Source organism: Zea mays, chromosome 2 (assembly GCF_902167145.1).
Source record: "Zea mays cultivar B73 chromosome 2, Zm-B73-REFERENCE-NAM-5.0, whole genome shotgun sequence".
NCBI classification, from domain to species: domain Eukaryota; kingdom Viridiplantae; phylum Streptophyta; class Magnoliopsida; order Poales; family Poaceae; genus Zea; species Zea mays.
Window position 1 is genome coordinate 6,286,604 of NC_050097.1, and position 23,080 is coordinate 6,309,683.

General features: G+C 41.0%; 2 protein-coding genes across 2 annotated transcripts; both read right to left on the reverse strand.

Moving 5' to 3' along the window:
* Window positions 1–3,940: 3,940 nt before the first annotated feature.
* On the reverse strand, window positions 3,941–5,580 carry LOC103625748 (uncharacterized). Its single transcript, XM_020548028.3, has 5 exons — window positions 5,493–5,580; window positions 4,804–4,952; window positions 4,430–4,700; window positions 4,255–4,339; window positions 3,941–4,152 (listed from the first exon to the last, which is right to left on the reverse strand). The coding sequence occupies exons 1-5, from the start codon at window positions 5,578–5,580 to the stop codon at window positions 4,008–4,010; spliced, it is 738 nt and encodes a 245-aa protein (XP_020403617.1). The 3' UTR covers window positions 3,941–4,007.
* A 13,472-nt stretch (window positions 5,581–19,052) lies between these two features.
* On the reverse strand, window positions 19,053–21,903 carry LOC103645861 (transcription initiation factor TFIID subunit 7). Its single transcript, XM_008670569.3, has 5 exons — window positions 21,695–21,903; window positions 20,493–20,522; window positions 19,684–19,787; window positions 19,477–19,596; window positions 19,053–19,375 (listed from the first exon to the last, which is right to left on the reverse strand). Exons 1-5 carry the CDS (start codon window positions 21,816–21,818, stop codon window positions 19,280–19,282), a joined length of 474 nt encoding a protein of 157 aa, XP_008668791.1. The 5' UTR covers window positions 21,819–21,903; the 3' UTR covers window positions 19,053–19,279.
* Window positions 21,904–23,080: the final 1,177 nt, after the last annotated feature.

The following is a 23,080-nucleotide window of genomic DNA, read 5'->3' on the forward strand; positions in this document are numbered from 1 at the left end:
GTATAGTATAAAACTTCTTCTAATCTAAAATCTAAACTTAGAATATAATTTCAACCAGCACCTGACAAATGTATGGAATTTATGTCCTCAATATTGGTGCTTTGATGAGAGTTATTCTTGTTTATAGGGATATTGCAATCTACAAAACAACCAAACAACTCATAAGAAAAGTAACAATGTTACTCTTAAAATAACCGATGCACAGGAAATAGTTAATATACCTTCTGAATACTCATGCTGCATAAGGTTTTCTTTTTTACGTGACTCACGACGCTTCTTCAATTCATTTTTTTTTCAACACTCATCGCGGCATATCGTGCTCTTTCTCTTTCCCTCTTACGTTGACTTGCATCAACACATTCTCCTAAACCATCAAATTTATTCAATTTTAAACATTGTTGAAATGTCAAATAAGCCATTTTATTAGTAGATATACCTTCAACAGTGTTGCTAGACAATTCTCTTAATGGATAATGAACATCATTATTTTGAAACGGGTCCATCTACGTCTTCCAATCAGTCAGAAAACCTATATACAAAGGATGAGTAATATTATCAGACTTCAACAGAGGATAATATAAGCTCAATTTCTAGTCGAATAGCAATGATTTGTAGAGATAGGGAAAGTCCTATTGAGCTAAATGGAAGTCAATTGAGATTCATCTCTAAAATTGTTGCTTTATTGTAAGTATACAGCTGGAGCTGCGGATCCAAATCGATGCACAGCGGACAACAACAGAGCAGGGCTGAAAAGTCGACCAGCAGAGCAGAGGATGAGTGGCTAGATCACCAGAATACAGGCACAGATTGACAAAAAATTCGGCTGCTACAGTACACTCGATCGCACAGTTCTTCAGCGAGGAGGAAACGAGCTAATCGATCGAAAGTAGTGTTCTGTAGTCTATACTACTATTTGTGTTCACCGTTTTTCTGCGAGATTTGTTTTGTTTCAGCCGTTGCCCCTTCAGGACGACAACCAGAAAATGTATCTAAAACACATCGTTGGCAGCGGTTTGGCCGTCGCATTACGCGCTGCTCTCCGCTCCGCCGGACCGATGATCTGCCAGATACCTTATTACTGGCTACACATATTTGAATCCTTTCAAAGTTCTTTAGATTATATGATCCTTGAGTAATTTGGATGAAAGAAAATAAGTACTGACTGCTGTTTAATAAGTCAGCATAGCCCTTTTCCATTCCTATGAGGAGTCTTGTATCATCTTGTATTTTTAAGATTATACTTTAACTGCACTGATTATACTTTAAGACTGTTATTTCAATTTGTGCAGGAGAAAATGCTGAACTTGGACTGCCAGAAACAAGCCTTGCTATTATACCTGGGTATGGAAATATATAACCTACACAAGCCACCCTGTGTTTTTCTTTTTTAGTTTTATATACGAATTTTTTAAGAAAATGTCAAGATGCTCTGGAACAAAATAGCCTGAAAAACAGAAATACATAGGGAGTCCCCAGACTGGTGCAATTTTCATCTTCAATTGTGACGTGATAAATCTAGCTGTAACTGGACGTGATTTCACAGAAAATAATCTGACGTGGCTAGCAAAAGTTTGAAACAAAGACTCAAGCATAAGGAACTTGTAGAAGTAAGCATCTACATCAACTTTAATTACCTTTCAAATAGTCGATTTAATTTGTTGATGCTGAAAAGGTAAAACCAGCAAGCAGGACTTTACATGATGTGTTTACTTTTCTAGAATCAAAATTGACATTGGTTTCCTTTGTCATGATAGAACTTTCCCACTGCATGCTTTGACTATGGTAATTGTACATGCATTTTTTGATGTACTTAAATTAAAAGGTACACAAAACCTAACCAAAACTACCAGAGTAATCTGCTTCCGTCTGCTGCACTATACAGAGCTGGAGGTACACAACGCCTTCCTAGGATCATAGGGAGGTCGAGAGCAAAGGAACTGATATTCAATGGCCACAGATGTGGTGCAGCTGAAGCTGTAACAATGGGTAATGCTAACCTTGTTAGTTGTTACCTGTTTTTACCTACTTAATACTTACAGCAACAAATCATAAATGTGTGTTTGTGTTTCAGGCTTAGCAAACTACTGTGTTCCAGCAGGAGAGGCTTACCAGAAGGCTCTTGACATTGCCTTTGAGATAACTCAGAAGGTAAGGATCATTATTAATAAGCTATCCCTAATGGCATTAACTAATAAAGGGTCAGCTCTGCCCACTATGCAACATCCCCCAGGACGGAAGGTAGCCCACATATAGTTTCCATAACACAAGTGTGGATGAAGCACAACGAGGAGATTTTTTAACTGAGCATAGCAATTGCAAGGATCACAGGCGTGTTGTGTTTACTTTTTCTTTGAATTGCAGACATTCTTTTTGTTGGCTGCCTGCACTTACCTGAACACATTTGCATTGTAGTGTTTTGTTATTGGAATCGTGTTATAGTTTGTGTTACGTACTGCTATGTAACAATGATTTGTTTTTTCTGTTCATGGTACCATTGACTTCAGATTTGAATCTCGTCTGTATATGTATGCAGTGCCATTTTAATGGAGTTTCATGGATTTTGTCTTCATTATCTTATGTTTGTGATGCAACCCTGCTTCCTTTGCAGGAGGCGTACTCTCATCTTCCCAAAATCTCTAGCAAGGAAACACATCCAAAGATAGCACAAGTTCTGCTGGAACGACAAAAATATGATATGGCACTTCGTGTGCTAAAGTGCATAGGGCATGGAAGCTTCTCTGCTACAGAAAACTTTAAAAAAGATGGCATTTCATTTCTTAGTGAGGCAGTGACTGTGGTTCGTGTCAGAATTGAATGTCGCCTCCTAACAGAAACGTTTATGTATCATAGAAGCTACTGCTCTAAGGTGAAAGAGCAACACTCAGAAAATATGACACATGCTGAGGATACATTAAAAAACTCTTGGGTTTATCATGTTGAGATGATGGTGACCGAATTTTGTGCTATCTGCATTAAAAGGAATTTAGTTGATAAAATGATGGATCTGCCCTGGGATTCGGAGGAGGAGAAACATCTTCACAAGTCCCTCTTTGACTCTGCTCATGAAATGCCCATGAAACCAAATGGTAGTCTGCTTGTTATCTACTACCTTCGGGTAAATATTCTGATTCTCATTTTTTGTATTTAAATAAAACCATATTAAGAAGCACTATGGAAATTGCAGATGACTAAAACTTTAGGGTATACTGTTATGATGAAATTGTCAGGCGCATTTGTGTCATTTCTCATCTATATACTGAGTTGTTGCATCTGTTTTATTAAATGCATGTCTTTCATACATTAAAATTACAAATATGACAGTTGTATACATGTATATAATACAAGTATACTACGATAACTTATATACAAATATAACACATATTTTGTATATAAGTTATCGTAGTATACTTGTATTATATATTCCCGTTGCAACACACGGACTCTCTTTTTGCACAGTAGAACACACCACCGCAAAGGGAGTAGTTGGTAAGAACATTGGTAACAAAAACACGGTGATGAACCTCTTTATTAGCTCACAGATAAGTCACATAGTTTTGTACAAAGCTATCACCATTAAGACTGGACACATGACCAATACAAATAGAGACCAAATCATTGTTACTAAGTGTTCTACTACATATAATTAATAAAGTATATCTACTATAATAAGCTAAAACACGTCTCAATCGGGTATCATAGTTGTCAATTGTGCTTGTCTGTTCTCCAGAAAATTGTTGATGGCACGACTCCTTGGATTTTGAATCAACGAGTGTCGAATGACTGCAATTTAGAACATGATTTGTAAAAACATGATTATTTTAAATCATCATAATGTTAAATGTTTTTAACAATATATTGAAAAAAGCACTCACTCTGCAGCCGGTGTGTAGTGTGATGATCTGGGTTGAAATGAATGGTGCTATAGTCCGAAGTTTCCAAACATCCTATTGTTATTTATAGTATAGAATTAATAATAAACATGAAAATTGAATATATGTTGAAAGATGCTAGGTATAGGAGAAATTACTGTATTTATTGTTACGACGCATCATTGTTGCAATAATTATATTCTTGTCAACTTTAGCTAATGCCCATCGTAGAGCATTTCTCTGCAGGAGATCGGTCCATACCCCCATGACAATTAGATTCCACCTATAAAACACATAATAATTGTTTGATTAAAACCTAACAAATGTTTAATGTTTTAAAAAGAATGTAACTGTGAATTAATGTGTAACTATGAATTAATATGACCTGGAATCCATTAGTACAGCCTCTCTGTATGGCCTTCCACCGATATACTTTAATGGCTCCAAATGAACAACTATGCCAATAATGTCTGAGCCATTCACATGTGATTAGTTACCTTTGAATAATTTGCAAACTTAAGATGTTAAGTTATATACCATATGGAGGGAAGGGTGATTACCTACGAACGTCTTATGCGGTTGTTGGTAAACATCATGAAATGGCATAAGATATTTTGGAAATGGAGGAAATTGAATTGGTTTAGTGAATGGCTCCACAATAGTATGTGTTATCAATCCCAACTCTAGCCCATGCGCAATATTCCGAAATTGAACCTCCGCCCAGTTTAGACAGAATGCCACTTTATACAATGTATATGTGTATCCTTGTTTGAGTAAGACGTCGAACCGTTCGACATTATTGCCGTTTGAAATTGCTTCGATTTTGGCTCCCTAGATATTTTTTTGAGAATACATGTCGTATAAGTCAAAAAAGTCTATGATATAATAACATGATTATATTGACTCTATTTTAAAGCTTGATGAAGTGACTCACAGTGATGTCCTGTAGGATGAAGTGTTGACTATTACGATGCCTAGGAAACTTAACAACTACCCTCGCAAAGACACTCTTTACTTGTGGTAAGTTATTGAAACCTTGAATATCGTCAAATAGCACGAAACTACATAAAACACGAACTTTATCTTAGATTCTTCATTAATATATAGATAGATAGATGTGACAAGTGAACCATGTACTTACGGAGGAAAGGGACGCAAGTCTGCAACCGTCCTATTTTGGTTAAGTGTAACTGATGTCATTGATCCTATAGGATCGCTCATGACATCATTGCAAAGATACAAAATATCATGAAAAGGATTAGATGAGATAACAGAAAAACAATAGTAGTGTAACACATGTAAGATTTTATTGTAAAAATTGCACATGTCTTATGTTGATTTAACTTGACCGTTATTTATGTTTTGCAGTTAAACTACATTGTTTTTTGTTATCATACAAATTAGAACGGCATTGGACTACAAGAATTTAGCAAAATGCTGAAGAGCATTGTTACATATATAAGATATTGTAGTAATGCTACTCTGCACTGACTTTTGAAATGTTAGTTATGACCACCTAGTAAACTATGTGTGAAGTATACTTCAGTTGCCCATGTAGAAAGACACGTACTACGTGTCTACGTGGTCCGAATATCCGGCCCAGGCATGAACGGTCGGTTACACCGGTCAATCCTCCTCTTGAGCCTGGACGCAGCACGGCCTCAGAGCACGGCGCGCCGGCGCGGGACGACAGCATGACGCCGCCGTCCATCTTCCACCACCCTTGACGACATTGATGAGTTTTTTAGAAGTAGGGAATATGTTCAGGATGAGATGGAGGACAACAAGAGTCCTAAGGGTGAGTTCTGACTTCTGGAGTTGTATTTTTACATACATAAGAATTGCTTCATTGACTACATTTTTGTTAGGATAGTGACTACATTTGTGTTTTGGAGATTTACCCCACCTGAACAGTGAGACTGTGCGAGCCAAGGGCAGCCATTACAACATTTTTGTGTTTAGATTTTACAACAAACTGGAGTAGTTTAAACCTATATAATTCTAATATCGGAAGTCCAAACTCACTAAATCTACCAATGGCACTGCAATAGATGACAGTTCATGAGCTTATGTCAAACAAAATGTCGATGTTATGAGCGCCATCAGCAGTGGTGCAAAGTAGAATGTGTACTTTTACTCCTATCGCCACATTCTATTGTATCACCCAACTGGCTTTGACCAAATCACAGCAATTGATGCTCAAACAGATATTAACAATAACTGGGTGCACATTTACTGCCTTGGTAAACTTGTTAGTCATGTTAGCCTGTTCGCTGCGGCTTTAATCCACCGGCTTGTTTTTGTTGCTACTTAAAGATGACTGATTGTTGCACAATGTTGCTTTTTATGAAAGAATGCACTGATTGCTGTTTGGCCAATTGGTTGAAATAACAAATTAGTTTAGAGCAACTTTGTTCTTCACCTTGCATCATTCTTATATTTATTTTTATTATGCATAGTGACATTTTCTGTTATACTTCAGGCCGTCAGAAGTTGTTCTCAAATGAGGAGAAGATTCTTCTAAACAAGCGAGTGCCTGATCTGGAAACAGCTACTTCTGTAAGAAATCTGTATTTAGAAAAGTTCAGTTGTTGTAGTGTTATTAATAATTTGCTTTTGAATCATGAGAACCATAGAGATTTTTATGTTTAAAATTTGCCTCTTCACCTGTCTGTAGACTGATTTTTGTTATTTCAAGTTTAGTTTTCACGTGTAATGTGACCTTGTATCTATTCCTTGCAGAGTAAATGGCTTCCACTTCACACCCTTGCTGCATCCGGTGATTTGTATCTATTGAATAGCCTTTTAAAACATAACGTGGACATAAATGCGCTTGATAAGGTAATTGCCACCGCTTGACTGCAAAATAGCTATACAGCTTCTTTGTTTTTAGATCATTATTGTTCATTGGATTTTTTTGCTGGTTTCCTCAGGATGGCTTACCAGCGATCCACAAAGCAATTCTTTCAAAGAAGGCTGCTATTATCAATTATCTTTTAAGGAACTCAGCAAATCCATTCATCCAAGATAAGGTAAGTACAACCCTTTTTTAGCATGCTTGTAAACACTAAACAGTTTGTAGTTTGTACAGAGCCTAACGCAAGCAAAGTTATTTAGGCATGTCTTCATGGCTTTAGGTTCCTTGATGACTCGTAAACAGTTTATACAGAGCCTCATTATTGTGATGAGGTGTCATGCTCTGGAATTCCCATCAAAACCCAGGAGGAGCACTCATCCTTATCCCTGCAAAGACAGTCTAATCTATCTCCTGTCTCCATGGAAGATTATTGCACTTCTCTGTTTCTAGATTCGCCACAAAGTAAATAGTGAGCTGGTTTTGTGCCCTTCTCGGTCATTGGCAGAAACCAATCCTCCATCACATTTTGTTCAGTCCAAACAACTGGTTGTAGGTAGGTACATTTGCTCCATGTTGCCACTAACCCCCCCCCCCCCCCAATACCTTTTTCACGTGAAAGTTTCTTTATATTTGAAGATTACTGTATATTACTATTTTCCATACAATCTGATTTTCTTGATTGTTAGACAAGGATCTGTCTGTTCTCACCTCTTGTATTTGGAATCCCTAATGTGTGAAGTATACTTCAGTTGTCCACCTACATATTCCCTATGGTTTCATCATAAGCTACTTCATCATTCCCTGATTACTACTCTCTCGTTGGTGTTCAGGTGCTGCCATATTTTTATATACCTTGTTCGGAGGAGCTGATTTGTAATATAGAAAAAGGTGATTTGTAGCTTGTTACATATGCACCCCTTGTACAGATTGGAGACCGCTTATGTTTTTGCTGTTTTCATGCCTTTTGTTATATTATTTCTTGTTTTATTCTACATGTTGTTTATAAATATATTAGATTGGCTATCTTCCTAGAGAAGGGATAAGCTACGCGATTATATAACTGCATTCAGTCTCCAAAAACTGTTACTGGATGAAGCCACACTTTATGACGCACCCCACTACTGGAAGTTTGTTAGTGGGCCTGAACCAGGGCAGACCCAGTGCCGGAGACAAGAGTGGGGTCTAGAGAAGGGATAATCCGAGACAAGCCTTGTCTCTGTGGAGCTGTTTCGAACCTGTGACCAGTGACTCAGTGAGGCAGCTCTCACCATTGCACCAGACCTGCTTTTATTGTTGTTTGAATCAGCAATGTTAAACAATTGTAAAAAAATGTTTGCTTTCTGGCTATGTTTATTTTACCCGAGTTTTGCAATCTGATGAATACGTTGGTACATATCAAATGGCAGTCAGAATGTCTATGATCAAGGGTGTCTAAGTAGCTTTCAATAAGTAGTCTATGCGAAGATATAAAGACCTATAAGGCATCCCCAAAAGCATATTTACGATAAATTTGGGTACCATTGGTATCAAACAGGTAAGGTTATCATAACTGGAAAAAATGATTGAATTATATGTTTGTCAATATTTTTGGATGTTTGGCTACATAATCATAAGGTATTTATAGTGTTTGTTGTTAGCAGACTTATATCTTAATGAAAGGATTAAAGAGAATAAAGGGTCTATTGAGGCTATTATATATATCTTGATGATTAAAGAGTGTAAAGGGTCTGTTGAGGCTAAAGCACTAATATTAAGTAGAAAAGTATGGAGAAAAGAGCAAAAGGTATGAATTAGACATTTCGGTAGGGAAGGTTTTATGCATAGTCACAACAAGAAGTATAACCGCCTTGGTGGTGAGCAGCAAGAGATGAGATAGTAGAGATGTTTTGGAAATCTAATTAACAGAATATTTTAAAGCACTTTGGCAAATCTAATTTGCAACAGATACTTATACTTAATTACTTTATCCTGTTCCACACTTAGTGTGGAAACATACACAGCAAATCGTTATAGGAAGTGTTTGACATTAGCATATATTTACACATGCATATACTTAATTACTTTATCATGATCGTGTGTCACCATGATTATATTGACTTCATTAGAAAACATAAACATAAAACTATAAACATAAACATAAAACTATATTACCTGATCAGGATTGAGAAGTTGCCTTATGTCTGTCCAGTCCCACACTTTATAGACAAAACCTATTGCTACCTTGGAGCACCCAACAGTTTGCAACCAGTGAGCCAGTAGTGACCATCAAGCTGGAAATAAAAAGAATTGGGACATGAACTGTCAATGCAACAGAGATAAAAACAAAAGGAATAAATTCGATAAACGGCATGAACATAATCATGTGTCATTAGCTTTGTACACAATAATTAAAACACTCTTCGACACCAAATAAAAACAACACAGTTACTGGAAAATAGGAAGTTTCTCTTAAGCAGTTGCACGGTATTGTAGAGAAAAATGTCTCCTATCGTCATGTCCTATGACCCAACCGTGCTTATCTCATTCTGAACATATTTAGCTGGAGCAGTTCAGGTTGTTGAGGGCATAAACTTCAATGTCTTAAGACGGCGCCAGTATTTTTAGTACCAAATCACCCAGTGCGTAGGTATGCTCCTAGGTACACCGCAAGCATATTCCTCCCTTCCAAGGCTCTCTCCTCTGTTCTGACCCATCACCCTCTCCCTCTCTCTGTTTCTGTTCTGGCTCCCATCCATCCATCCATCCATCCGTTCGTTCGTCTCGTTGCTTCTTCAGAGCAGAAAAAAAGAGAGAGAAGATGATGATGCAGATCGATGCACGCACTGCGACGACGACGACCACCACCACCACCCAAAGACCGTCACGAAGAATTTACTTACAGATTCATTCACGAACTATACGGTTTAGACTTTGGACTCACAAAATAATATAATTGGCATGTAGCGGGAAAACAAATAATGCTGCAGCAAAGGGTACACCCTTTGTAGTTACCTTATGCTGTCTCATAGCTTAATTGGCTGTTGTTTAAGTACTCAGTTCTCAGTGGTTTAATCTTACCTGATAGGTGGTAATGGCTCTAAAAGTGCTCGTGCTGAGTCTGTGGCTGAATTTATGGGTAGGAATGAAACAATTCCGTCTATGAAGGTAGGGTCTTGCATAAACTGGATCTATTTTCTCTTCATGACTGTTGCTGATGCACGTGTTATTCCTACCATTCGTTTTTGTTGTTCAATCCAATCATATGTGGTGAAAGCATCAAAATTAGATACATAAGTGATAGGATTCAGGGTTCCACATCTTTTCTATATGCTTTAAAAACATTGAAGAACCCCAATTTATTAACCAAAAACAAGCTGATTCATGCAAACTCGGGCATTTCCTTGAAAACATATTTTAGATAGCATGGTTCTCTTAAAGTTAACTTCTGAATTGTTGTGCTAGTGACCATACATAATTGTTTCTAGATTAATGGGTTCATTTCTGGGTGCCTGTTGTTGCCAGTGTTTTTCAGACACTGTTGTACCTGAAAGTATAAGAAGCTGACACTGGTATTTATTATAATGGCATCTGTCAGGACTTGCTGGCTCGGAATGCAATGTTAGCAGAAGAGTTACTGAGAACTGGTGGTGGTACGACCACAGATACTTCACAGAAACCGAGCAGTGGCCGAGAAAGGGTCCAGAGTGAAGCTCTCAGACAAGAACTGGAGGGGGCAAAACGACAGATAGGGGCACTCAAAAGTGAGAAGTCCCAGATTGAAGCTGAAGCTAACAACCAAAGAAACTTTTCAGTAAAACTGGAGTCTGATCTCAAGAGCTTGTCAGAAGCTTACAACAGCATAGAGCAGGCCAACTACCGCTTGGATGCCGAGGTAAAAGCCTTGCGGCAGGGAGGCAGCGTGCCATATCCTGACGTGGAAGCAATAAAAGCGCAAGCTAAGGAAGAGGCTGAGAAGGAAAGTGAGGCAGAACTGAATGATCTACTCGTCTGCCTTGGGCAGGAGCAAACGAAGGTCGAGAAGCTGAGCACAAGGCTGACAGAGCTCGGCGAAGATGTGGATACCCTTCTGCAGGGTATTGGCGATGACACTGCCATTCCAGATGATGACGATGAAGATGAAGATGATGAAGAGTGATTGGTTTATGTAACCTGCAGGTCTGCTGGTGTAATCTACCTTCATGTTGGGTCATGATATTGCGATGGCAACTGGCAAATGTACAGTGGATGACAAATGCACCGTTCCAAGTTTAAGTTATTTCTAGAGAATGTGACTAAATAGCCTCTTGTTTTCGGTTAATAAATTAAGATATAAAATCATTATCATTTCAACAGAGAATAAAACATGACAGGATGACATCTTTGTATGGATTGGGTGTACATCCATTTAGTGCATATTTGGTGTCCCACAACAAGTTAAGGCCTCAAACAGAAGAGGGTGAATTATCTCCTAATGGTGAAATGAAAGAGGAACACTTCTGTGTTTGCTCAGATGAAGCTATAGATGGAACTTCTAAACAAAATGAAGGTTCTACCAGCAGATTTAATGGAAATGAATCATTTTATGTTCTGTTCAGGCTACATCAAGTTAGTTTCTTTTTCTTCAATAACCTCTATATAAGTTTGTGCTTATGTGGTCTCATTGGCTAACCTTTATTGATTGCAGATCTTTTATATGAGAGAATATTGTCAGCTAAGACAAACTGTTCCACATCAAACAATAACTGGAAAGCTTCAAGGCACATAAATTCTCCAGATCAATATTCAAAGTATTTTAGTGCAGGTTTATCAGTGCACTATACAACTTACTTGATGGTTCTTCTGAGGAGAAGCCCGCGGCGGAGAAGACGACCGCCGGGAAGAAGCCCAAGGCGGAGAAGCGGGTCCCCGCGGGCAAGTCTGCCGGCAAGGAGGACGGCGAGAGCAAGCGTGGCAGGAAGAAGGGAAAGAAGAACATAAACATAAAATTGTTATAGGGAGTGTTTGACATTAGCATATATTAACACATGCATATACTTAATTACTTTATCCTGTTTCACACGTAGTTAGAAAACATTAACATCAAATTGTTATAGGGAGAGTTTGACATTAGCACAAATCAATATACATGATAAAAACGAATTCCACAAGCAGAAACTATATTACCTTGGAGCACCCAACAGTTTGCAACCAGTCAGCCAGCAGTGACCATCAAGCTGGAGATAAAATGCTTAGTCTGAAAAAGCAAATGCATAATAAGTTAATCACTTGGACAGTATTGCAGATGCTCAGCATTAAAAATCGGTTTCCCAAGATATATTAGGATATACTGGGATACAATGCATTCGAACATGGAATTTTGACAATGTATTACTAACTGATGGATTGTCTGAGCCTAAAATCAACTTAGTTAAACTGCATCTTCCTGTTTTCTTCCTAAAATGTTATCTTAGTGTCTGAGCCTAGAATAGAATAGATAAGTTAATACAAAGGTAACTAATAGCAACCGAATAGTACTCCACTCAATTTTGCTACATTGCAATCTCACATCAAAACTTGATAACTTGATATATTGCAGCTGCACAAGACTCCACTCAATAGTAATGATAAGTTTAGTGGTTTCACGGAAACAAACAGTGGTAGGAGTATGCATACGAATCAACTTCACTGAAGCAAAACATGTGGCCTAATGTAACTTGCTAAGATACGTAGTAGAGCATATGAGCACAGATATAAAGTGGTCTAGATATACAGGAGCAGTATAATTTAACACGTGAAGTCTGAAGCTATCTGAATATGGCTATGGGCTATGGCTAGAACATAAAAACATGTGGATGTATAAACCAGATAGGTGCAGGCCCAAAATTCATCCCCACCCATACAGCAAAAACCGATGTGTGTTATTTATTGTTGAGACAGATTAAAATTTGTTTAAATTAATATAACAAGTGCGTTGTAGATCGAATTAGTGTGATATACATGGTAAAAATGAATTCCACGAGCAGAAACTATATTACCTGATCAGGATTGAGAAGTTGCCTTATGTCTGTCCAGTCCCACACTTTATAGACAAAACCTTTTGCTACCTTGGAGCACCCAACAGTTTGCAACCAGTGAGCCAGTAGTGACCATCAAGCTGGAAATAAAAAGAATTGGGACATGAACTGTCAATGCAACAGAGATAAAATAAAAACAAAAGGAATAAATTCGATAAACGACATGAACATAATCATGTGTCATTAGCTTTGTACACAATAATTAAAACACTCTTCGACACCAAATTTCCAATAACAGTCGGTATACATGATTAATTGGTCAAAAAAGACGACATACAAGACGCAGCTGATGTATTCCTTAGTGAGCAAGTGAGGAATTTCTTTGACACAGTTTCTTTTTCCTGCTTAGTACGGTGGTTGCTCTCTTGCTGGCTGGCTTTGGCTAAAGCAGCTGGTCGTCATCGATTCAGCTCGGAGCTCAAGACGCAAGGAACATGGCTTTTCCACAGCCAAATGCTGATCGAGGCCACTTTTTGTACATGCTCTTGCTAGCTAACAACATCCAAAACAACTTGAAGTAGACGCCTTACCCCGGCATTTGCACGGTATTTTCAAGAAAAATGTCTCCTATCGTCATGTCCTATGACCCAACCATGCTTATCTCATTTTGAACATATTTAGCTGGAGCAATTCAGATTGTTGAGGGCATAAACTTCAATGTCTTAAGACGGCACCGGTAATTTTAGTACCAAATCACCCCAGTGCAAAGAACCGTTGGTAACCGAGGAATTCCATTGCAACCATTTCAATTCCTATGAACTTAAAGTTGAATACTTATAAGATTTTAATTGACTCAGAAACAGTACTTCCTGTATCAGAAACACAGAACACAAAAAATGGAACATTTCAGACGAGCTGGATGCCCATTTTAATTTCAGACTCCAACACTCATTCAGTTGGACACACGCATTCATCATCACCCATTACCGGATCGTCTCGCCAACAACCCAGCGCACAATGCTATAATCTAAAAGCTGCTACACGTAACAGGGAGAAATACCAAGTGGTGGGAGGCACCCTTACCTAGTATGCTAGCGCGCAGGGGCCTGCCCACAACAGAACGCAGGTACCTAGGTCCGGTGAGCGATTGCCCGAGTTTCCACCGGTTGTTCATCAAATTGGCAGTGGAGGTAGCTTCCCCGAGACCAGGCGAACACCAATTACCGTGCCCAAACCCAAGGACCAACAAAAGCTCTACCCCAAATGGAAGTATCCACGCTAATTTAGCCAATATAGCTGCTCGGCTCCGATCCAAACCCAAGGACAGACAAAAACTCTACCCTAAATGGAAGTATCCACGCTAATGCGCTGGGGGTGGCTAGAGGATTGGTCTATCTTCACCACGAGTAGAGGAGCATACCTTCCACAAGCTCGGTGGCGGCGCCGACCTCGTTCCCTCTCTCTTTTTCCACGAACGCGAGCTCTCGGCGTCTGCTCAAACTGCTCTGTATACGTCGCGCCCACGTTTATCCTCATCATCGAAGTGGATGGAGTGGAGCAGTTTGGAGGGAGATCGTGGGGGATTGCAGGGAGAGCTGGTGCAGCTGTGGAGGTCGTGGTGCTAGCGATGACGGCGCGCGGGAGTGGAGCGGAGGAGACGCTGCGCGCCGGGTGGGCCTGTTTGTGCGACGCTGCGCGCGGGGGTGGGCCTGCACTTGGCTGTTTCATTTTTCCTTGTTCCTTAGATGTGCTTATTATCTACTTAGTTATGTTTGGTCTTATTTCCCTATTGTTTCCATTAACTTACACGATTTAAGTGGACAAAGTTCAACAAAATGTGCCTAAATCCAATAGCGGTTTAATAACTATGGAGTATAAGCCTGGTTAACAACTTAACATAAGTGCAATATTTTGTCAACTTAACACTTGAAATTGGATAACTGGTACATCTTGCATGAATGAAAATTACTTGTAGTTGATTCTAGCTTATCAGTTAAAGCACAGTCTTTTGAGAGGAAAAAAATGGCCTCTTTTGACTGTTCGTTCTCTCCCATGGTTCCAGTATACCACAATATGCACTCAGTTGGGGGTTCTGTGATAGTATCTTTACCTCAACAAAAGCTTGCTGATCTATAACATTGTAAATGATACCACAGAAGGCTCTCACGTCCATACTTGAGGGTGGTCCGTTGAAGGCCTTTTATTTTCTATTCTATGTTTACCAACCGTGATAACTGATATGTATTATAATATAATATATAGTTAGGTGCCCGTGCGTTGCAACGGCTCACAAATTATTAATAATAATATAATACTCATACGTTGCGACGACATATAGTCATAGAAATGCTAAATCAATATAAATCATATGCCACGTGCACAACCAATGTGGTAGTTAAAATAATTTAATATACCAATTTTGATGAACAATTCAATATATATAGTTATGTGCCCGTGCGTTGCGACGGAAGTAATTTTTTTTTATAAAATTTAGATAAGGAACGACAAACATTACTATGATGTGCAAAATACGAGTGACAAACATTATCAATATCGTATAGATTATTTCTAAAGAGTCAATATATAATTTTTAATGACAGAATTTTTTTTAGCGATATTGATAAGTCTCTGTTATATGTTTGCAGGGATGACATATCGACATGAATTATTCTTATAACTTAACAGATTAATCACAACCCGTGATATAATAATTCTTTGATGACTAACTCTTCTGCCGTAGAGTCCTTATGGTACTTTGAAAGTTTTGTGTCGCCGACGATGAACTCGAACGGCGTCAACGACTTTTCGGAGTCGTGAACATAAGGCGCACACGAACAACGAGCTCGGCGAGACTTTCGGTGTCGGCTGCACGACACACGTCGAGCTGGCAGTAGCGAACGAAGGTGGCGAGGCGACGACGCAGAACCAGGCGCGTGGCGCGGGTGGCGACGACAAGCGATGCAAAAGGAGAAGCGAGCAGGAGATGTGGCTCTGTTGTGGTGGAGGAAGAAGGTCGTGAACCTGCAATTTATAGAGCAGAGAGAGGTGAGGGCGTCAGGAAAAGAGATCGATGCTGCTAGTAAGAAACGAGTCTGTCTATTGGGAAAACAAATATGAGGAAGATGGGAGTAATTCACGTGCAAGGGAAGGAGATCAAGAGAGGAAACAAACCTGACGGCCGCTATGTTTCCTACATATATTAGCTACTGGCATGAAAACAGATCGAGTACAAAGGGCATGCAAAAACAGATCGTTGGTCCAGGTGAGTCACGGTTCAACTCGATGCGGTATGTGCTGTTAGCTCTTACAGGGAACAATGGCCAAGGAAGCGCCAAAATTACTCTGGATTTAATAACCAGCTATTTCAGATGTGCATACAGTACAAGTTACATGATGAACACAACCACTACCGATCAGGCTCCAAATGGTCACATTAAATATGTTGTTTTGCTGTACAATTCTTTGAACTATTATACTCCTATTACCTCGTGTACTTTTATAAAAAAAACCTAACAAACCACGATTACACATACGGTTGGATTTAGATCCAACGGACTAAAAGAACTGTTTGCACGCTTGCATCTAATGACTGTTTGCATATTAGTTGTTACCCTTAAACAGTTCTATTAGTGGTTGCTGTGCTTATCTAGATGGGTACTATCTGTCCTAAATTGTAGGTTTTGTTACACGTCTTTATATACTATAGATCTAGATATATAATTAAAACTATGTATTTAGAAATGTCAAAACACAGCTTCGATTGGTTTGTAATTGCTCACAGCCTGTGCCATGAGATGGCAGATATTTCTGGCTGCTGTGTGACGCTGAGCAGCCAGTTCAGACAGAAGAAACTCTTCGGGGGTTTCCCCTCCCCTCTTCCTCATTCCAATTCGCTCCAGTTCAAACCGAAGAGAAGCAGCACCTTACCCAAAGGATCAGTGTTCTTCCCCATTTGTACAATAGTATATGACGAGTCAATGTTACATACAACACCAAGCAAACAAAAAAGCAAACCTTCTTTTTCTGTACAGACTACAGAGCTACGCCTGACATGTTGTCTGCAAATCACCCCATTACACAATACCGACGAAGAAGAAAAAATAAATATATGAACAGCTCTACTTACAAACAACCCATTAACATGTACAGACACAGCCCTGTCGGCACGTGGTTCCTACAAGAACAGAACAAGGAAACTCAACCACATCCTTCAATGACACATTACTGCAGGGCTCATTAGTCAGCACAGGTGAAGGCTGGGGTGTGGGTGACATTCAGAATATAGCAGATTCTCATCAAAATGCACACTCTAAAGAGTCTAAGCTCTGAATCTCAGCGACAGAGTGGTTCTTCCTTTCATCAGCATGTGTCTTCATGTAAAGCCTGGAGGAATTGTTGAACTGTTCGATGGAGGCAACCAAAAACTAACCGTGGAGCATGACGCTATCCGGGTCTGCAAAACCAAACCTGTTGCAGTGGTATTACTCAACTCTCGACAACAGTCCCCTTCAGAAAGACTCACGCCAAGCGACGAAGATTCCTCGCAAAATTGACAGCAAGCATGGAAAGAATGGTCTAATCCATCCATCCATCCATTCAAAGATGCCTGCAGAATTTGGCTGGCTCTGTATTCTAGTTCTCACGGGTACCAACCTTAACAGTGGACTTCTGAATGTTATTACCTTCACTGCAAACTTTGCCGTTAGGAACGGACAGAAGCCGCGGGACATCCAGGCAATCGTTCCTTCCAGAGCTACTGCTGCTGCCAGAACCTTCAGTACGATCCTTCTCGAATTCCCCTCCTCTGACAGTCTCCTTCCTCATGTCTGGGAAGTTCAAAATAAGCGACTCAGCGGCATGTTGAGCATCAGGGACACTGGTGGTTCGTCGGTGTGTCTTTGCCCTTGGGGTAGACGGGCAGGTCTTAGAATCCTTTGTGGAAGGCGCATTTGGACGGTTGAGATCGTCGGAAGGCAGAACCAAGCAGAGGCAGCCTACCCCTTAGAGCCTTAATAGGTAGTATATGTCCTTGTCCTGCTGTAAGCAAAGAATATATGCTACTCGCTCTTCATTTTTCAAGTGATCAATATCTTCAGGCTTCTGAGGCTGTGAGCCAACAATCAAGCTCTCACTTATGACAGCATAGCTCATGCCTGTATTCCAAGTGTAATAATTAATCCTTCAATTATTTCATCTATTATAGCATATTGTGGGGAAAAAACCTAAAGCCAGAGAAGGAGATGTAATGGACTCTGATAAAAAAAGACCCCAAATGTTTACACAAAGTTGTTATCTTGCTACCATATAAGTGAGAGTTCCGCAAAAACTTGACAGTGATGTTAAATCGTTGATATTTCATAAAAGAGAATTTTGGTAAATGAGAAGCAGAATAAGTTAATGAAAATGTATTTGTTTGTGTCCTGACATAGAGCTTGGCCATTCTGAACTACTATAAATTTAATAAGAATAATGGGTGCAATGTTCTTTTTAAGACAAACAGGTCTAGGAAGCTAGCAAACTATCAACAATAACACAGTAGATGTCAATTAACAGCACTGCAAGATTATGTTTTTATCTTCAAGTTGGCAACAGTCTTAGTGTGCTCTGCAATATACAGGCAATAATTTGGTAATACAAAGCTCCCAAAATGCCAATGAGACTTCTTTATGCAGCTTGTTTTTTTAATAACGAATTGGTCAGCACGAGAATGTGCCCATGCATATTTGCACTGAATATAGAAGGATATGCAGCTTGTTGTCATGAATGAGCAAATCCAGATCACAGAATCTTCACATCAAGAAACAAGAAATCAATTCAAGAATTGTTCAACTGATATCTGAAAAATGGATGGATCGGAGAAAGCATGAACAAATATCTAGACAATCAAATATGCATTTACCACCAAGGGAATAAATTTCCATAATATGGAGGGGCAAGCACCCCAAAAGCCCTGTGAGCACAGTAATGACATCATCTCACGATGTGCGCTCTCAAATTTAGCTACAACAAATCTCGAAGAGAATATCATATACATTAAACTTGACCGAGAAAACTGGAGGCTATGCACCAAAATCCAATCTCCAAGCAAACCCATTACTAATTTCACCAAATACCGCATTAATTGTGTGGCGTCACTAAGATGACTGCTGAAATTCTGTCCTCCCTCTCCGCAAGAACTCGACGGTGAAGTGGCGTCGTGTTGCAGAAAGGTGTGGGCGCCGGGCGGCTTGGCCCCCTCCACGCCCCCTTGTTCTCGGCGATGTCTTTCCACACCCTGGCCATACCCTAAGCGCTCGCGCGCCGCACATAGCATGGGCAGGCGCGTGGGGCCGATGTACGGGGCCGATGTAAGTGTAGCTTTCAAAACATCTATCTGAATCTGAAACCACTATACAGACAAGATTCAAAGAAACACGTCATTGCGCTTGTCAAAAAGGGAGGGAACTCCATGTAGACAAACCGTTTGTCAACCAACGTTAGTAGCCAGAAAAATACTGAGAAAACTATTACCTAAATAAATAGTAAAAAAGAGTACTATATACCATTTTCCCTAGCTGCTAGAATACAACACATGCTACCATTTAGCAAGTGGCAAGAGAAGAAAATAAAAGGATACTGACAGATACTCCATGCATGATACTGATAAGATGCTTCTCAACTTGGTTAACCAGCTCTGCCTGCAAAATTGTACAAGGAATAATCAGGGTTCCACCTAGAAGTGTTTCTATGAACATGAACTGGGTAACAAGTAGAGCTAGAGGGCAATAAATTTTATTACGTTCAAGTCTGGTTCTCTGCGGAAACGTCGCCTGCGTGCATCCCTCATTGGAGGAGTAAGCCCATGCTTGTACTCAACTCCTTCTGGAGCAGGATCATTTTCTTCTCTTACCATAATCATCTGTTTCAGTTTGTTTTTCAGTGGACGATTTGAAGATACGAAATTTAATAAATAAACAGGTGACATACATTAAACATGCACTTTTACCTGACCAACATCAGCAGTTTTAATTAGTACAGAATCATCATATGTTTTGTATGACTCCACCACAGCAGGTAGATCCAAGAGAGATGCAGGAAAGCTCTCATTACCAGGGGTGGGCAATCGGTTTAAACCGACTGTTCGGTTCGGTTTATACGGTGAGAGTGAAGTTCGGTTTTGAAAGTAGCACAAACCGATCGGTGCAAAGAAATAAGAGAAACCGGTGATTTCGGCGTGAGTTGATTCGGTTCGGTTTTCGGTTTCTACCGAATTACTAGAAGCAGGACCAATGTCATGACCTACACAGGAAGACAACGCCGCGCTGAGACTCGGGACGTGGTTGGGCAGGCGACGATGCACTGCGGCCGCGGGAGGCTGGGAGCGCCTCGACGTCCATGCGCAGCGACGGGACGTGGTGGCAATGGTGCCATGGCGGCGGACGATGGCACAGTTGCACAGGTAGGGCTGTGCGTGTGGAGAAGGAGATGGCCTTAATGGGCTGCTGTAGTGTTGTGGGGGTTGTTGGGCTCAAGATTTAAGAATTGCTATAAGGATTTTGTGCTGAGCGTGTAGGTGACATTCACGGGCTGATTGGCCAGCGTACAGTGTCACATGGAATGAAGTGTTTGCTTCGGTGTTCAGTACTTCGGTGTCTTGAACATGTAACCCGAAGCCGAGTTCAGAATTTCAGCGTACAAAAAATGACAACCGATACCGCACCGAGAAACCGAAAAACCGACGCTTCGGTTCGGTTTTGGCTCGGTTCGGTTCGGTTTTCGGTGGTCGGTATAAAAGTGCCCAGTCCTACTCATTACCGATCATAAATGTGTCATTTCTTCCATCCTCTGTAGGAACAAATATCTCATCAACGCACAAGAAGGGAACAGTTCAAAATTTCGATTCTTAATACATATCTAGTCTAGCGTAGAGTTCAAGTTATATGCTCACAAATAAGAGGGACCATAGTGTTTCGCTGTGATGCACATAGTGGATGTAATATCCAATGAATCACATATAATCTTTGCCTCACTCTGAAGCTAAAAATTCCTAAAAAACAAAGTCTCAAGCTAAAAGCTTCCAATAAGGACTTACCATGCCCAACGTGAAATAGATTTAACTCTTTGGGGTCATACTTAGTTACTGATCTTGAGTTATTTCTGAGACTACCAACAACAATCTAACTATTTCATGATTTCATCTGAATCAGAGAATGTGCTGCATGAAGCATATGTGAGCCAAGTAATGCTCCCAAACATCTTATGTAGGAGAAGAGAGAAATCATTAAACACACGGAAACATGATTTGTAAAGTACAATTAACAAAAGCATGAAGCACAACACTTGGATTCCTAATTTTTGAATTATTCACCATTAAATTATTACATCAGCTGCTAAATATTGACCAATGCATCCCATAGTAAATGGATCTTCAGTACGTGATTAACATCAAGGCTTATCTAAAGGTAAAGCAATCAGATTGCTGAAACTGCTACCTTGAACCAGAACACAAGCTTGGAATGTTTTGTTCAGATTTGCTTTGACTGTCGATTATGAAAGAACCCTATTATTCTGATCGACTAACCTATAAATACTTAAGCACTTCAAGGAATTTCCAAATGACTAATCTCTTAAATTCTCAAGCAAGCTGATCCATGCTAAGTCCATAATCCCAACGCCAATTGAATAATAAACCAACAGTCTAGCACCACACATAAACCTATCACCACAAAGTCTGGAGCAAGCGCCTTGGAAGCCCCCACATACAACCTCATGCGTCGCCAGCGCCTTGGAAGCCCCCACATACAACCGGTTACCAGCCTCACGCGTTCCCAGCGCTTGGAAGCCCCACTGCACCTGACCTGAGTTCTGAATTCCGTTTAAAAGTCTACATGCACGTAATTCCCGAGCAGCAAATTCATGAACCGCGGTTTCCGAAGGGGCTTCTTGCCACACGCTAGGTTTTCGGAGAAAGGGGGTAGGATTCGAGGATGAGAGACGGGGAAATGGGGTAAACTAACCTGAGAAGGAGAGGTCCAGGGAGGCCTCGTGGGGGTTGGAGGAGGAGGCGGTGGATTCATTCATGAGGCGCTCGATCCGCTCTGCGACGGATGGCGGCACGCGGAGGATGAACTGCTCCTCCATCGCAGTCCCAAATCCACTGGGACAGTGGATCGAAACTTAGGGATCTCTTACTCAAGCGAAATAACACTAATCAGGAAGAGACAGTGGGGAACAAGGAAAATAAAGGAACAAGAACTAAGGGAGCAGAGCAGATCGAGAATAGGTAAGGCCGGAAGGAGATAAACTCACCGACTCACCGTTCGACACCGTTCACGACACTGATGACACAAAGCCTGCCCTCGGATGCCTTGAATACGTTGCAGCTGACCTTGGTCAGTTGGTCCTGGATCTGACGATGAGCGCACCTAACCTTGGTCCTGGATCTGACGATGAGCGCACCATGCAGTTCCCCAGGACGGTGCCCGTGGTGGGGAAGTTGAGGGAGGTCGTCGACGCTGCCAAGGTCGTGGCCGCGACGGGGGCGACAAGGCACGCACGCTGGGCGTGGGGATGGAGCATGGAGCAAGAGGTGGAGGGAGGAGGGTGCGGGAATGGGGATGATGGTGTTGGACGAGTTGCCATGGATAGAGGAGCGTGTGGGGATGAGGACGGCTCTCATCGCAGACAAGCTCGCCGGCTGCATCACCGGCCGCACGGGGGCATCGGTGGCGGTATTCTCGTTCGGCGAGTTACGGGCGGGCGATGCGAGGAGGGTGAGGCGATGCGAGGAGGACGACATCGTGGGTGGCCAAGGAGGACTGAGGCAGTGTCGGTTGCAGCTGCGAGGGAGGCGGGGAGGGGAGGGCGGTCGAGCAAACGAACGGTGCAGCGGGCGCGAGGGTGATGCTCGACGAACGGACGGCTTAGATTGGCTGAAGGCAGAACGCAAGGGGGCAGCCTACCCCTTGCAGCCTTAATAGTAGTAAAGATTAAGAGCTCTGGGCTCTATATAACTGTGGAGAGCCCCGACCATCAACACCAACAAATCCGTTTAAGCCCACGTCCGCTCACTATTTATGCAAGCGAACCAATGTAGCGTAAACAGAAAACCAATTTAGCGTAAACAGAGTAACCCACGTTTCAGAAAAAGCGGGTTAGACCCACTTTCCACGCGGTCAACCACTACTGCCATAGTCAAAACATGTTTACTTTATTTCCATCCACTGTTTATTGGTCCAGCCCCACCAGGCCACCACTCACCCTCTAAGCGAACCTCGTCGCCCTACACCCGGTGCAGTTTGGTCAAACCACGCAGTATCCTCGCGTCACAGCTCTGCCCGTTCTTATCCACAATTTCTTCGTCCCGATTCCTCCGCCGACGCCCACGCTGCGGACAAATCAGC